The sequence below is a fragment of the Panthera tigris genome, chromosome B4, assembly GCF_018350195.1.
Source record: "Panthera tigris isolate Pti1 chromosome B4, P.tigris_Pti1_mat1.1, whole genome shotgun sequence".
Taxonomy (NCBI): domain Eukaryota; kingdom Metazoa; phylum Chordata; class Mammalia; order Carnivora; family Felidae; genus Panthera; species Panthera tigris.
Window position 1 is genome coordinate 124,623,998 of NC_056666.1, and position 17,650 is coordinate 124,641,647.

At 45.4% G+C, this 17,650-nt stretch overlaps 1 protein-coding gene across 7 annotated transcripts in view; it reads right to left on the reverse strand.

Moving 5' to 3' along the window:
* Positions 1 to 6,769: 6,769 nt before the first annotated feature.
* The window catches only part of NUAK1 (NUAK family kinase 1), a 72,310-nt gene continuing 61,429 nt past the window's right edge, over positions 6,770 to 17,650 (reverse strand). For 6 of the 7 annotated variants that reach the window (XM_042993078.1, XM_042993081.1, XM_042993079.1 and 3 more), the window contains 3 exons: positions 16,777 to 16,896; positions 14,838 to 14,970; positions 8,657 to 11,088 (listed from right to left, as the gene is read on the reverse strand). In XM_042993078.1, the coding sequence (XP_042849012.1) occupies positions 9,935 to 11,088; positions 14,838 to 14,970; positions 16,777 to 16,896 (1,407 nt within the window). In that variant the 3' untranslated portion in view covers positions 8,657 to 9,934. Of the gene's footprint in view, positions 7,388 to 8,656; positions 11,089 to 14,837; positions 14,971 to 16,776; positions 16,897 to 17,650 lie in introns of those variants that run through there. The other variant, XR_006220194.1, reaches the window with a different exon arrangement.

Genomic DNA, 17,650 nt, shown 5'->3' on the forward strand with positions numbered 1-17,650 from the left:
AATATTAAAGAAAAAAAAAAGAGTGAAAAACATAGGCTTTGACGTTTGTCATATATGAGTTTAAGACCCAGTTCTGCCATCGCCTATCTCTGTGATTGGGCAAATGGCTTAATTTCAACTTTTCTTCTATCTATGAAGGAGAAACTCCTATGAAATACCTCCTAACCCCATTGTAAAAACAAAATACAAGACAGAACAGATTATATTAAACAATTGTGCTCAGACATCAGGCAACAAGCAATGTAGAACTATGATCCCCAGTAGAAAAGAAAACACAAGGTAAACCCTCCAATTATACCAGCTTAACCTGGGGGAAATTTCTATGATAAATCTCTTCCCCAGAAGGAGGAACCCAAACAGAGATCATGAAGGCCATGGGCAGCTAGATTGTAGGGCACAGAGTACTGGAAAGGAGGGCACTATACAATCAAAGAGCTCCAGAAATCTGCATGGGGATACTGAGACTTTAGATAAATACTGATCTGTGCATGTGTAGGGAGAAAGCCCATGAAGCTGGGCAAAGGAAAATAACAGGAAGAAGAAGAAGAAGAAGAAGAAGAATCATCACTGGGAAGCTACAAGCTAAACAGTTCTCAGAGTTCACCCAGGGCTGGAAATATTCATGTTTCCACCAGCCAGAGTACAGAGACATTGCTGAATGCATATGTATACCAAATGGAACTTATAGGGATGAAAAACACAAAATCTGAAATACAATTTCACTGGGTGGAATTAAGAGCAAATTAAACACTATCAAAGAAAAGATCAGTGAATTTGAAGACACACCAAAAAAATCCAAAACAAAGCACAGAGAGAAAAAAAGATTGAAAAATGTCAACAGCCTCATTGTCAGAAATGTCGACAATATCAAGTGGCATAACATGTATGTAACTGGAGTTCTAGAAGGAGAGGAAGAAGAGGAATAAATATTAAAAGTACTTGAATACATAATGGAAATTTTAAAAATCCAACTTTTGGGGACACCTGGGTGGCTTAGTTGGTTAAGCATCCAACTTCAGCTCAGGTCATGATCTCGTGGTTTGTGGGTTTGAGCCTCACATGGGGCTCTGGGCTGATGGCTCAGACCCTGGAGCCTGTTTTGGATTCTGTGTCTCCTCTCTCTCTCTCTGCCCCTCCCCTACTCTCACTCTGTCTCTGTCTCTCTCAGAAGTAAAAATGGAACATTAAAAAAAGTTTTAAATACAAGTTTTGATGAAATCTATAAACTTATAGACATAAGATCAATGAACCCAAAGAAGGCTAAACACACACACACACACACACATACACAAAGTATCAAGAGAAATCATAATCAAATTGCCAAAGGAAAAAATAATAAATAAAAAATATTAGGTGTTGCACAGAAAAGAAAAATGTCACAGAGAAGAGAGAGAAAAATGATCACAGACTTCTAATCAGAAGGTATGCAAACTAGAAGATAATGGAGTGATAACTTTGAGGAACAAGAGACAAAAATGATCACCTAAAATATTATAACCAGAAAAAATATCTTTGCAAAATAAAGTTGAAACAAAGATTTTTATTTCAAAGAAAGAAAACCTGAGAGAAGTAGTCTCCAGCTGACCTTTACTAGAAGAAATGTTGATGAAATTTCTCCATGAAGAAGTATGATACCAACAGGCAGCTTGGAACACAGAGGATAGAAAACACAGCAAACATAAAGTTATGTGTAAATATGAAAGATATTGTCTGATTTTTAATTTTTAAGGTAATTCTATTTATTTGTTTCTTCATTTAAAAGGTCATTTTAAGGTCATTTAAAAGAAAACCAGTAATAATGCACAGCCGTCTCAACAAATTGCTCTCCAACAACTGAAGATCTGTATGTAAAAAAAATGAAACTCGACCCTTTCCCACACGGTAAACAAAAGTTTACCTCAAAATGGAGCATACACCTAAGGGTAAAAAATTCAATGTAAAGCTACTAGAAGAAAACAGAGAAAACATCTGCAACACTGGTGTAGGCAAAAATTTCTTTGGACACGAAAAGCACAAACCATTGAGTATTTTATGAAAAGGATTCTGGCAAGATTCAAAACATCTGCTTTTCAAATCACTCTGTTAAGAAATACAAAGGCAAAAAAAACAGAATGGGAAAAATATCTGCAAACATATATCTCATAAAAGCCTGTGTCTAGATATATAAAGAACTCCTACAACTCAACAATATGAATATTACCAACCAAATTTCTAAAACTGGCAAAATTTTGGAGAGATACTTTACAAAGGAAGATACTCAGCCCAAAAGCACATGAAAAGGTGCTCAATATCATTAATCATCAGGAAAATTCACCTTAAAACTATAATGAGATACTACATACCCACTAAAGTAACTAAAATTAAAAAGACTGACAACGTCAAGCGTTGGAATAGATATGGAGCAGCTGGAACTCGCCTATGTTTTCGGAAATACTGTCACACGGTACAACCACTATAGAAAACTCTGCGGTTCTTTTAAAGTTAAGCATACATGTACCATAAAATCCAGCGATTCCACTCCTAGGTATTTACCCAAGAAAATGCTAACATATGTCCCAATAAGGATTTTTACGCAAATGTCGAGAGAAGCTTTGTTCGTAATAACAAGTGGTGGTATGTTCATACAATGGAATACCACATAGCGATAAACAGGAATGAACTACATGGGGCGCCTGGGTGGCTCATTCGTTAGGCATCTGGCTGTGGCTCAGGTCATGATTTTATGGTTCATGAGTTCATGCCCCGGATCGGGCTTCCTGCTGTCAGCACAGAGCCCACTTCGGATCCTCTCTCTTTCTCTCTCTCTCTCTGCTCCTTCCCTGTTCACTCTCTCAAAAATAATAAATAAAAAAAAATTTTTAAAGGAATGAACTACGGCTACTTGCAACCACATGGATGGATCTCAAAAGCGTTGGGCTGAATGAAAGAAGCTGGACACAAATGAGTACATGCTGAAAACTTTCATTTATATGAGATGGTGTCAGAAGGCAGATTGGGAGTTTGCCTAAGACCAAAGGTGTGGAGCGTAGACAAACTGGGAAGAAGCATTAGAAAGACTTGCGGGTGGTGAAAATGTTCTCTATCCTCACTCTGGAGGTGATCACGTGCACATACTCATTTTTCAAAACCTCCTCAAAACTAAACTCACGTATGTTTTATTGTATGTGAATTGTACCTCGATAAAGCTTATTTTTAAAAAGACACCCCCTTTATAATGGTACAGATAATGGAATAATAGCAGCCTCTAGCATTCTAGGTCGTAGTGATGAGGAGAGATGAGATGTGAGCACCGCGCCATGTGTCACTTCCAGTGGAAACGTAAAGAGCCAGGACGCATTTCCGCACCCTCCCTTTCCAGTGGGGCACTGGACACAGAAGAAGCACATGTCAAGATGCTCTCTCATTAGCTCCAACAGCCTCAAGGGCAGCAGCATCCCACGATTCTGGATCCCAAAAGGATCTGAGCATGTGATTACGAGTTGTTTCTCTGAAAAGGGGAGCTGATGTTTCCCAAGCCTCCACGAGTCTTTACTTTATCACCATGGTGCCCAGATTTACATGTTTATGAGAAGCCAGTCTAAGCAGCTTCCCCTGCCAGGAACCATCTGTAACCCACAGGGACTGAACCCACAACCATGGCCTCTTAGGAGCTGACCAGCAGGCCTGGTTCAGAGGTCTGCATCTGGCTTTCTGCTCTGCACACATCCTTTTGTCTGGGCTCCAAAGCCTAATGGTTGAAGCTTCTGGAATGCCCCAGGCACTGCCGCATCAGATGTTTTTCAGCTTCAGCGATTCACAAATTTCTATTTGAAGTACTTTCTCAGGATAGCTATATTATTGGAGCCCCTTTTCTCCAGCTGCCTCCAAAATGAGCTGTTCCCCACCCTCAGTTTCTCCTGACAGGGAGGTGTTCCTCTGGAAGTCTGATTTGAGGCCATGCCTGTATTGTCACCTTGCCCTAGGTTTTGAAAACACGGTGATGTTCTGTTTTTTGTGATGGAAGTTTTCGCAATGCCTGATGCCAAGCAGGTCCGTGCAGCCAGCCTGGCATCCTGTGTTTCCATGTGACTCCAAAGCAGTTGCTTTGAGCTTTCAGCCCTCCGATAGTGGGCTCCCCTGAGATGACACATCAGCACAGGAGAGAGTTTATACAGCACTGTTGGGTGTGTGTGAATACACATCTTTGGACAGAAGAAATCTAGCCACTGAAGGCCTACTACTGAGTTCGGAGCCACAGCATGTGCTCAGAATAGAGAAGGACTCATTCTCCATCCCGTTCCACTCAAGAGGAGTTAAGACGCCTGAACCCACTCTATTAATTTTATCTACTGAGATGAAATCTTCTAGACCGTGACACCATATTTGTTCGGAGAGTGCATTGATTTGGGCCCGTGTCTTCATTCCCGATTGTGTCCATTTAGCTCCTGCAGGAAAATGCCATTTACATGGACAAGGATAGTGACAAGAAGGGCCTTATGATCAAGGAGTTTGACTTAAGGAAGGATCATCCCAGGGGCACAACACAGCAGTTAAGAGCTTGGGCTCAGAAGCTAGTCAGCCAGGCTTGAATCTAGCTCCACATTTAATAGTTGGGTGACTCAGGCAAGATGCTGCACGTCTCCAACACCGTTTCCTCATCTTTAGAAATGGAGATCAGGAAACATTGAAACATTAAAGAGCATTAAAAGGGATGATGTATGTAAAGGGTAAGCACACTGCCTGCAGCACAGTAAGCACTCAGTTAATATCAACAGAAATGACTTTTCTTTGTGCTGGACCTCCCTGTGGAGAGCAGACATAAGCTGTGGAAGAGCCGTTGTTATGTGCCCATCTGACTCCATTTTATTTTCCACTTTTTAAGTATTATAGGCTCAAAGACTACCCGGGAAATTAGGTTGGAGTCAGGTGACTGAGTTGTGGCCAACGGGAGGAGGGTACACGTGACGTATACACATTCAGGCCTGACCCTTACAAGGTCCTCACTCGTGGTCTCTCTATCCCTCATTTGCATAGCTAGAAATGGAGGACCCCAAGATGGCGGACCCACAGGATGGAGGAAGCTCAGATCCCTGAGCGCCTGTGTGGAGAAGACATGACAAAGAGAGCTGCCCCACATGTTTTGGACTTGGTGACAGTAAGAAATAATCGTTGATCATATTGAGCCACTGACATTTCGGGACTTGTTACTTTAGCATAACACAGCCTATCCCGACTGATTCACAAATGGAAACCAGCACAGGGGCTGGATGGGGAAAAACTAGCGGGTCGTGACGCAATGCACATTCCCAGTCAGGTGGAGACGAGCACCATAAAGTTTCCTTCACTAGGAAAATAATTGTCATAATTTAAAAACATTGACTGCCAATCCCCCCCCCCCCCCCCCCCCCCCCGCCAATTTCCCACTGGAACTAGACCGTTGTGACAGCACGGGGCAGGTTTTGTGACATGAAACCCTTCGTCTGAACTTTCTGGTCTTCATAGAGCACTACTGTTGCTCTGCTTCCATGCCCCAAGCTTTGCATGAGTCTGCGGATTAAAAACATCTTCTCCATAAATTTCAATAAATTGGCAGTGATTTTTCTGCAGTGGAAACATATTCTTATTTAAAATTGCACGTCATGGCATGTATCTCATCTGGGGACCACCTGTCAAAGGAGGCAGCCATTTGTAATTAAGGGTACACAGAGTCCTAAATGATCATAGCCAGTCCATGTTAGAACCTGACCACATATGTTTAGCAAAACCCCAGACTCCCGGGACCAGGATTGTCCTATGCCAATGGGCCAGAAATTAACCCTGTAAAGCTCTGATTTGAAGACCCCAGGGCCTTTGCATATACTGTTCCCTTTGTCTAGAATGCTCCCTCTTCATAGAACTAGTTCTTCTTCCAATCTCTTACCAAATGTCACCTCTTCAGAGATACCTTCCCTGACTATTCTTTCTATAAAAGGTACCCCCTCCCTTAATTCTCTATCTCTGTACCCTATCCATATCCTTCATAGCAATTATTACAATCTATAATTTGGGTGGGTTATTTGTTTACTTGTTTATTATTCATTTTCTCACTCCAGTCCAGTTTGAAGGAACCGGGCCAGTAGTCTCTTCTGGAACCCAGAACTGAGACTACCTGCAAGGTATGGGGTAAGTCATAAAATCAGGGAGAAAGCAAGGTTACAAAAGGAGGAGAAGAAGAAAGCTGGTGTGCAAAGAAGGGCAGAATAAAAGGGCCTGGAGTTTTCTTGGCTCCTACTGCTCCAGTGCTGGTTCCAGCTGCATTTCCTTCTCCAAAAACTTCAAATAAATTCCCCTTTTGTGTTTCAGCTAGCTTGGGTGGGTTTCCGCTACTTACACCCAGTCTGTCACTTAATTAACTCAGAGGAAAACAAGCAAATAAAGAAGCAAGGTCCCAGTTCAGTTCAGTTCATTGCAATTTATTTAATTTAAAAAATAAAAATGGAAACAAAACAAAACGAAAAATGAAAAACAAAACAAAAATCAGTTTCCAATGAAAATACACACACTTTGGGTGGTTATCCAGCTTTTTCCCCCCTGTAGGCTGTTCTGGGCTCAAACCAATCAAATGAATGAAAACCAATTTTGACTGGAGCCATAAAGCATGTTGCACCAATTAAATTACACCAATATATTATTATAATACCTTTGAAATGCCTTTCAGACCAATAAATAAAAAAAGACAAATTCAAATAAAAAAGTCAACTTTTTATTACCAAAAAAAAATAGAAATTAAATAAAAGTCACAACACGGATTTAAAAAAAAAATGTGCAGTCAAGTTTCTCTCTCTTTTTTTTTTTTTTTCTTCTTCTTCTAGGAATGATACCATGCCAGTAAATCCCTACAAAACATTTCCAGTTTGGCAATAAGCAGTCAGTCGATCATTCACATTTGTACTCAAGACAGCAGGCCAGAGCAACACTCACCTGAATTCCCCACCCCCCGCAAAGGGCTCCCCATCATCTGAAGAAGCAGCACCTTATAACAGGGATGGAAAGTCAGAGAGCACTTAGCATTTTCATCTCGCCTAGGGTCTTGAAGCACTTCCTGAAAACTGATCATGCCTTAAAATTTACCTGTAAAAAGAAGTAGAATTCTACTCCTTTGGCAGATGTGTAAACTAAGACACCGAGAGGCCCACAGAGGCAGGGAAAGGACCAGGACAGCTGACATGGATTCTCCTGCTTGGTCCACCAGGTCATGAAAGTGTCTCTCACCTGTTAATTCCATGGAAATGAATCGAGCATGACTTCCTTGGTTGGGGATTGACTGGTAGGGATGATAGGACTTAATCAGGAAGCAGGGGAGCTGCTTGTCAAGAGCTCTTCTCTCTATTCCAAGGTTTTCCTTGAAAGGACACAGTCAACATGGCATCTAGAATCACAGGATGTTAGCAGAATGTTGGAACCAGGCAGGGCCTGAGAGACTGGCTAATCCACCCCTCCAGCCCTCGATGAAGGGAGAATTTAGCCCTCAAAACACTGCAGGTGCCTAAGGCCATCAATTGGTTAGCAGCACACCAGGACTCAGCTCGGAACCTCCGCCTCTGGGTGGAGGTTGTCTTTGCCACAACCCACTGTTGGTGTTTATTGACAAAAGAGAACACGCAGGTGTGGGGCTTTGGGGGGAGGGGGAGAAGCAGAGTGATTTTCCTTAATAGTGTCATTTTAGAAGGATGGAAAATATTAAACAAATGCAATCACTTGGCAAAAGGAAAAAACACATCAACCAGTAGGTAGGCGCTATACCTTCGTAGGTGTTATACCTTAAGTCATACTGACAGCCACCAACTAGGCTGGCCGAGCTGCCACGCGTGACGGACCAGCAGTGTGGCAGTATAGGCTGTTCAGAAAAGGTTGCATGAAACGAGACATGGAGTGGGGAGCTCACAGGCTGCAGGATGCCCTCCATGCACCCACACATCCCCCATACACAATTAGCTATCTACAGATTTTTTTCCCTTTGAACCTATACTGGAGTTCAGGAAGGAGGCGGCATTGAAGGAAAGAAAATCGAGAAGCTTCCCGTAATGCACCGCTCAGTTCAACCTGAAGGCACGCACAAGCCACAACCCCAGAGCTAGCGACAGGGGGCAACTGGAGCCATCTCCTCAAGAAAAGGGCACTTTCATTCCAATGACTGTTCTCAGTGCCTTAAGGTGAATTCTTTCTCATCTCTTTATGAACTACTGTCTATTGGTTTTCCCAAAAATACCCCCAAGACTAGTCCTCCTTATATATCTATGTGGCTACCAGAGGTTGGCCATCTTGAATCAAAGGGTTCAATTTTCCCAGGCCAGTAGGATCTGAAGTCATCCCAAATTCCCCAAAGAAACCACTAATTCCATACCCAGTATCTGAAGATGTCCCACTGTGAGACTGACATCTTACCACCGGCAGTCTGGGGGTCCAGAAGTTAAATACTTAGTTATATTACTTTTTAACCGAAGAGTCCTGCTACACCTCTTTCCTACCTCCTCCAGAACCATCTGGATGGCTCCTTGGGAAATGTTCCCTCTCCTGTACGCTTTCTCCCAACCCACTCTGCTCTTTCAACACCTTATTCATTTGAATGGATTCAGCTTTCTTTTCCCCCAAAGCCTAAGAGTTCAAACCCATGACAGAATACTTAGATATGGGCGGGGGGGGGGGGGGTGGTGGTGAGGAAGTACCTTCTGCCTAACTTTCCTTTTCTCATCCAAATATCCCACACCAAACACGAACTCCCTGGAAGCAAACTCACCTGCCTCTGTGGATTCCACACTCGGTGGATGGGAACCCATCTGCTATTAGCAAACAGGGTAAATGGTTGGGCCCGTGACTCCTATGGCAACATCACATCCAATTCGTGCAGGTGAGAACCCCAGAGGCAGCATTCCAGTTAACAGTGAGATGTTAAAGAAAGCGACAAGTTGCCCCCTTGCTGGTGAGGATCAATTTCCATTCATCTGCCCAAAGACCACAGAGGGTCCCGAGCTCAGTTACACACCATGGTTTGACCTCTGATGCCACCAACTTTTTCCCTGTCCATCCTCGGAAGGCTGTGCTGAAGAGCAAGGCAGACATCAGGAAAGAAGAGGCAGACGGCAAAAAAAGCCCCCAAATCACCACGGGCTGACTCTTTCTTCTAAGTCCTTAGCAGTGTTCAGAGCATTCTCCTCTGACCGAAGCCCTGTCTTCCATTCCAGGTAGACTAGCAAATTAACAAAGGTCACACTAGCGGCATGAAGGACAAACACAGAGCCCACAGGATGCCTTGACCCAACACTCCCAGGGCTGAGCTGGGTCCAGGATGGCGACTACGTGGCGTGGGCACTACCACCCTCTCTTTCCAATCCCGTGGCACCACTGCGGTTCAATCACGACACTCCTTCCCATTGTGCCTAGGCGACTCGAACCAGCACCCCCGGCAGCCACTATCAACAGATCACTGACTCAAGTTCAGGTTGCTGAAATCTACTTGCCGACCCCATGCAGTCAGACCAAGCCTGCCAATGTGAGGAGGAGAGAAGCAAGCTCTGAGCTCACCCCAAGCAGACGGCCCCAGGCTCTCTTGCCCCTCCTCCAGAAGCATTTGGATGATGTTTAGGGAGATGCCCCCGCTCCCATATGCTTCCTCCCCACCCTCTTAGCGCTGGCCACCACCACCTCCCCCGGACAGCCGGTCCTCCGAGAGGTGCCTCAAAGTAAATGCCAATTCGGACCCAAATTCTGACTGGCAGCTGGCAGGACTGGCAGAGAACCCACTTCTCCCTTTCAGGTGCTGGCGCAAGGCTGCGGACTTGGCCAAGCAAGATGGTACCGATCCTTTTTCAGTCTATCATCGTGGCCAGCAAAGAGGTAACCAGCTCACAAGCACAAGTCATTGCTCCCACTCCTCCCCCAAAACCCACCCACAACCCACCCCCTGCACCCTGGGGAGCTAGTTAAGCTTGTTGCAGATCTCCAGCGCTTTCTTGTAGACCTGAGTCACATCGTCCATGTCCACGAGGAGGGAGAAGCTGCTGTCTCCCAGCCGGTTCCGGTACCGCTTCAGGTACTGGGGCCGCGGCCGGTTCTGGAGCCCCTCAAAGTCCTGGATCTGGAGGAAGTTTTCAGCAGAGACGCAGCTGCGGATGCGCTGGCGGGCAGGGCGATTCTCCTGCAAGTCCAGCAAGTCGAAGGAGTCGCTGGACAGGACGCTGTCGTCACTGATGACGCTGGAGGGCCGGCTGTAGCTCCGGGAGAGGCCTTCGGCGGGGACGCCGGGCTCCAGCAAGGATTCCAGTGTGGGCATTTCGGGGCTGACGAGGGCCGGGTCCATGGTCCCTGCTGAGTACTTGCTGCTGTGTTTCAAGATGCCCTTCCTGCGGCAGGAGAGGCTGTGGGAAGTGCCCCTGGCTGGGTCTGGGGGGCTGGGGGATGGGATGCTGCTGCCCAGCCCATCGTTACTGTCCAACAGCTCGGAAGATTCGCTGCGCTCTGGGGAAGAATAGTACCCCGATTCTCTCTGCTGGGTCTTCTTCAAGATGCCCTTCTTGGGCATCGTGGCCGACTGCTTGGGGCTGAGTTTACCCGGCACCTCTGCCTCGGGGGAGCTTGGGAGGGGCACACCAGTCCGACACAAGTCCTGCTCCATCTTGAAAGCAGAGGGCAAGGCAGGGCTGACCACGCCTTCGATGAAGCCCGTGCTGTGGGAGCGATGTTCGCTGTTGCTCCGCTTCTTCAGGATCCCTTTGGGCCTCTTGGAGCTCAGCTTGGATGGGCTTTCGGGCACCGAGTCCTGGCCAGACTGGGCAAAGTCATTCTCTTTCTTGGACTTTTTCAGTGACCGCTGCCGCTCCAGCATGACTTCTGAGGCCCCGGGTTTGGCCAGGCCCTTCATTTTGGCTTCAGCCTCGGCCTGCAGCCCCGTGGAACGGTGATGCCAGTCGATAATGCGAGCCAAGAGCGGTGACTCGGAGTTGTGCAGTGCGTCACAGTCACAGACGCTGCTCTTGTAGCCCCAGTTCACCCACCAGTGGTTGGCGATGTCCTCAATGGTGGCCCGGCGATCGGGGTTCACCATCAGCATCCACCGAATGAGTCCTCGAGCGTCTATGGGACAAGAGAGGAAGAATGATATGTCGCACGGAAGCCTTTGGCCTTGACGGGGCCACCACTGTAGGGGTAAGGAGACCCTACTAGGGAATGGGAGCCAATGTCTTCCAGACAGTACATCAAAAGCATCATCAGGACGCAGAACCACAGGCCAGTGCATTGTCACATCTTGGCACATTTTTCCATAGAAATAAAGGAATGTCCTAGAACTACCAAGCTCTCCATCAGCTCAGATCTTCATTAAATGGGGAAGTCCAGGTAACCAGAACAGATTCCAGACCCGACCCCAAGCAGGCCCCATCATTCCTTCGGTGGCTATCGTTTTACCAAAAGGGAAAACAGGTGGAGGTTACCGAGGCTTTTCTTTCGACCTCCAAGGTAGGCTCGTGGAAACACACCATGCTCAAGGTCATGGGGAAAGTGTGTCAGCATGAAAAGGAAACTGAGGGCTGAGATGGTGAGGAAAAGGCTCCTCATCAGAGAAGGAAAGACAGAGAAGGGTGGAGAGGGGCTCACATCTGGCATACCTGGGCAGGGAGAGGGGCCATCCCCAAGGCTGGCCTGACCCCGGGCCTTGGCCAGGTTCTGAGACCCACACCCTGTGAGCTCACCTCTTCTCCCTCTCTGACATAAGCTGACGCCTACCGAGCTGTCAGATCCGAGAGCTCATCTAGATCTGCTATCTGCTTATAGCCTGGCTGAGATATACCATGTGCAAATCTCTGCTGCCAGAGGATTAGGGGAAAGGCCCAAAGGGATGTTGAGGAGGCCACAGGAACCAACTGACTCTCACAGCTTATAAATTGACTTTTCAGATCAAACTGTGCTTCCCCCAATGGGAGTTGAATTAGATCCTGGGAAGGATCTAAACTTCCCAGGCCCCACCTCCCCCTCAGCAGCTTGTGTAGGCTAATGAGTAGCTGGTGGGGGCCAGGCAATGAGACCAGGGGTGAGCTACACCCCTGAAAAGTAACAGGATGATCGTTCCCTTCAGACATTCAGGAAATATCTTCTAAATTCCTGCAATGTGCCAGGAACTGTGTTTGTGTGTTGGTTAGCCGATGAGGCAAATAAGACCACCGCGAGGGTCACCTGGAAATTTCTTAAAAAAAAAAAAAAAAAAATAAAACAAAAAACACCAGGCTGGCCTATTTAAATAAATAAATAAATAAATAAGCATCTACATATATACATATATGTATAACACAGTAGTCAAGAGTCAACCCTCATTCTTCACCTTCTCCTGCTCACTAAAATGGATTTGTAACCCCAAAACCAATACCTGGCCACTCTCCCTGTCATTTGTATACATTTGCAAAGTGGCAAAAATTTGAGTCACCCCCAGCCTGTATGTGTGTTCCCAGCTGAGTTCGAAGGAGGTGATGACGCCCTGCCTTCTTCTTACCCTCATACTGTAAAAATGTGTACTTTTTACAGCCTGTAATAGTCCATTTTTTTCCATATTTTTGTCCTTGTTTTTTGGTGATTTCACCGTGTAAAATGCTCCCCCCCCCCCACCATAGTGCTAAAGCACTGTCTATGGTTCTTAAGTTCGAGAAGGCTGTGACACACCTTATGGAGAAAATACGTGTGTTAGATAGGCTTCATTCAGATAGGAGTCATAGCGCTGTTGGCTATGAGTTTGATGTTAATGAGCCAATAAGATATTTCAAATGAGGTGTCTTTAAACAGAAATATACATAAAACAAGATCATATGCTGATCAGTTGACAAAAATATTGTGACCAGAGATTGAACCCTGTATTTCCTCTCAGAGTCGTGCTTCAGTATTCACTACCTCAGTGCTCAGAGCGACTTTGTAGAATGTAACTACTGGGAAGAATGAGAATCCATTGTGTGTGTGTGTGTGTGTGTGTGTGTGTGTGTGTAGCATGTCTATCTATGAAGGTCTGTGTTAACTACATTTCAAAGATGTGCACAGACTTTCCATCCACACATGACCTTCTCCTATCAAGGGATGAAGCTTATGACCTTGGCTGCTTTGACCCACAGAACATGGCAGAAGTGACATTATCTGGCTTCCCGGTGCTGACATGAAAAAGGCCTGGAAGCTTCTTCTTTCTCTGTCTTAAGAGCCCTGAGCTGTCATGTTAGAAGTCTAGGCTTCCTCCTGGAGAGAGAGGCCTGGGGAGGGACTTCGTGGAGGGGAGCCCACGCGGAAGGGCAGTGAGCAGGGGTCATACAACCAGACCCAGCCAGGTGGCCATCTGAATGCAACTGTAGGAGAAACCCAAGCACGGCCAGGAGAGCTCTAGCCAACCCAGGGAATCGAGAGATACGGTACCTAGTTGTTGTTTAAGCCACCGAATTTTTTTTTTATTGATTACTGAATATTTTATTTTGTGATTCAATTTTATTTTGATATGAGAAGAAAAATCAGGAATTGAATTAGATTTGTTATCCAAAGTAGTAAAACAGATCAGAAAAACTTCATGAAAGAAGAACCATTCAGAATCCTTCATGACCCAGCTCGTCTATTTTCATCCTAAACATACAAAGAAAAGAGCTAATTCAGAAACCACTAACTAGCTGGATGCGTTTTGATAATTGTTCGTGAGTAAGAATATTAGAGACCCAGCTCCTTCTAAACCCTTACGTAGCTACTATTTCTCGAGGTGTGTATAGTTCTTCTCTCACTTCTGATCGGTAACTATAATTCATGAGAGAACGCCTTATTCTGTAAGAGTAAATGTCCCCTGCTTTTGTATATTCAGCTCAGCTGAATTTGTTAGTGCTGTCTCTTACAGGACAACTGGTTAGGGAAAAATTTAAAAATTGGATATATTTAAGGCGTATAACATGATTGGTATACATACACATAATTAAATGATTACTACAGTCAAACCAATTAATTCATCTCCTGACATAGTTAAACTGTGTGTGTGTGTGTGTGTGTGTGTGTGTGATGAGAGCATCTGAAATCTATTATCTTAGCAAATTTCCAGTATAAGAAAGAAAGAAAGAAAGAAAGAAAGAAAGAAAGAAAGAAAGAAAATAAACCACCAATTTACTTGGAGTGGTGGGGGGAGGGGTAGAGTTGCTATAGCAATAAATGATGCAATAAATGATGCCAAGCGCCATACCACATGCCCCCGGGGCACAGCAGTGAAAAAGAGCGGTTGCCACCCTCCTGGCACTGAGTCTAGTTGAAGGTGGTTTATATGACTGCATGGGCTAGAAAGGACTTCATAGGATATCTCTTCCAAAATTTAAAAAAAAAAATTAATGTTTACTCATTTTTGAGAGAGAGAGAGAGACAGTGAGCATGAGTTGGGGAGGGACAGAGAGAGACAGACACAGAATCCAAAAGCAGGCTCCAGGCTCCGGGCTGTGAGTACAGAGTCCGATGCAGGGCTCGACCTCATGAGCCATGAGATCATGACCTGAGCCGAAGTCAGACGTTTAACCGACTGAGACACCCAGGCGCCCCTCTTCCAAAATTTTAATTAACAGTGGAGAGACTAAATCCAAATGGTAAGGGACTTGCCCAGGTTCGCGTAAGCAGGACTCCTAGCCTGCCTACTGTATAGAGCATTTGCTCTAGAAATTCCATTTGGGAAGGTTTGGGCAGAGCAGCGTTATCAAGCCAGCTTTGCCAAAAGGCAAAAATCTGAAGAGGAAAAACAGGAGACTCCTTATAGACATTCAAACAGAAGCAGCAAGTGTGAGCAAAGGCAGGACAGCCAACCACTCCGCTCGACCTCTGACCCTCCAAGGGCACCGCACCTGAGGGCTGCGTGGGCTCCCGATACTCTCCACTGCTGATCTGCCGAATGAGGTTTTTGTGATCGAAACCATCGAAAGGCATCGTTCCATAAACGAGGGTGTAAAGCAACACGCCCAGGGCCCAGCTGTCCACCTGGAGCAGAGAGACAGGGTAAACAGGAGCTCAGAAGCAGGTTCCAGGATGCCTTCCAATCCATCGGCCTCACTGCCTGTGAGCAGCCACCCACAACGACCCCAGGAACTGAACGTAGCCCCTGGCAGACAGGTTCCCGCCCGCAGCCTGACAACTATAGGCAAGGCAGCTGTGGGCTGCTTCAGAGCCTGACCTTTCCATTTCCAACAGAGACCGACAGTACCAATCTACGTGAGAATTTTCTTAAAAAGATTATCTTCTTGGATCCTCAGTATAATGTGAAATAGGTAGGGCCTGGATTATATTCAACCCCATTTGACAGATGAGACTACTGAGGCATAAGAAAGCCAAATGATATTTCCCCAGAGCCCCTCTCTGCCAACGTGATGGGTACAAGACTGGGCCATAGGACCCTTCATTCTGAATCCAGGAATCAATTCCTTCCTGCACCTTCTTCAGATGGGTCAGGGGCTAAAGACTCAAATGCTTATGAGAGCCAGGCACGCAACAAACATGAACAAAGCAAGAGAGAATCTGGGGTACGACGTGGAGCACTGGGGACGGAGACAAACTGTAGAGTGCATTGATCCACCTTACAGAGGCAGCCTCCCCTTGGCAAACTGCTTCCACATAGCCAGGCGAGCCCAGCACTGCCAGATCCTCTGGTTTTTCAGGAGAAGTCAGAAACTGGACTTTGATGTGAAATCTCCCAATTATTAAAGGTTTGGTCAATTTTCTTTTAGAAAGACTAATGTGGCCAAATAAAGCCTGCTTGCTGGCCAGATCGCAGGCTGCCAGCTTAGAACCTTGGGAAGAGATCATCGAAGATCAAAGAAGCATTTATTACCTCTGATAAATGTAGTGTGTCAGGTTTTTAGAGTTTCGTAAATTGAGTCTGATGCTCCTTCCTTACACTCTTATTTTAGAAAGACTTTCTCTTCACTACAATTGGTAGGGGGCCTTGGCATCCTTCTTTCACCCTTCAGCCCTGCCTTCAAACACTCTCAAACAGATAAATATTTGGAAGGAAACATTTCAACCCACTGAGCAGCTGCTATTTAAGGGATAACCAGCGGGTGGATCTCTCCATAAAGAGAACCTTCCTTTTAAAGAGAATAATCACTCACAACTCACGCATTTTCAAAACAGCATTTACACATACGCATCTCTCACAGTGGCCCTGAGAGCCTTTAGGCATATAAAGAAATAAACACATTTCTCTTGAATTAGAAGGTACAATTAAAACTGTAATTCCTTAATCAAAAATACATGCTGTCAAAAATACATGCTAAAAGACAGTCACTGCAGAGTCAGGGGTTTGGTGGTTTGTTTTTTGATTTGTTCCAACAGGGAAAGACTAAAAACAATCTGTCTAAATCTAGGGAAGTGATTAAGTTATGGTATATTCATACAATAAAACATGTCTTTATCAGAAACCGCGCTTTTAAGTAATAACAAATTTAGAAAATGTCACAATATGATTTTAAGCTAATAAAAAGCCAGACACACATATGTATACACATATACATAATGACTGCAATTATTTTTTGAAATGCAGAGATCTACATTGGAAAAAAGTCTAAAAGAGAAGTCACAAAAATGTTAAGGTAACTTTATCTTCTGGATTTCTCAAATTTTCTCCCAGGTGTCTACATTATGGCTTTTATAATCATATAAGGAAAAGTCTTCTTGCATGGCATGCTTTTTTGTTTGTTTGTTCTTAAGTATTGCTTAGATCCAATTCTCGCCCTCCCTCCTCCCTTTCCTCCCCCACCTCCACCCCCCACGCACCAGCAGCTTGCTCACCTCTGGCCCCCGGTAAGGTCTCCCATTGACAATCTCAGGAGAAGCGTAGAGCGGGCTCCCACAAAATGTTTGCAAGAACTTGTCCTTCTGGTACAGGTTGGAAAGCCCAAAGTCAGCAATCTACAAAGAGAAGCAAGGCCAAGGGGGGCCTGTTAGTGTTCCAGTGAATGTCTACATTAGATCATCTGAGCACGAGGGCGCCTGCGTGGGTCTGCGGCTGGGTCACCATTCTCTCTCCGGTCCTTAGTCTTCATAAAGGAAAGAGTCCACAGGACCGGGCCAGGGACTCCCAGCTGCAGTCCCTGCCACCCACCACAACTCTGTCACATCCGCCCACTACATGCTCTCTTACTTACTCAAAATTACTCCCCGCGTGGCCTTTACCTTCACTGCAGTTTAGGCCTGCCCTGAGAAACACCCAGGAAATCACTGGCTTGATGTTTCTGATGCACAACGAAGTACACAACTATTAATCTGGAAACCGCCCATCTGTGGCCCGGCTAAACTCACTCTGCACCCACAGAGCGTATCACACTTTGGAAAACCCCGACCAGTGCCGCTGATACCCCGGCATTTTCATCTGCCCGCACTCTGACCAGAACCGTATTTTGCCAAACCTTGTGACCCTAGATGAAATGGACCCGGAGCCCTGGATTTTGAGTCATTGTACAATCAGGCCAAGCTCTGCCGCCAGCCCTCTGTGCGACATGGAACAGGTCCCTTAGCTACTCTGAGTTGAACCACCAGAAAATGGGAACCCAGGATCCTTTCCTGTTCTGGATCACAGGATTATTGTGAGAATTAAAAAAAAAAAAAAATCAATCCAGATGAGAACATGAATGTAAACCTTTAAGTCTTCAAGCTCCATGCAAAT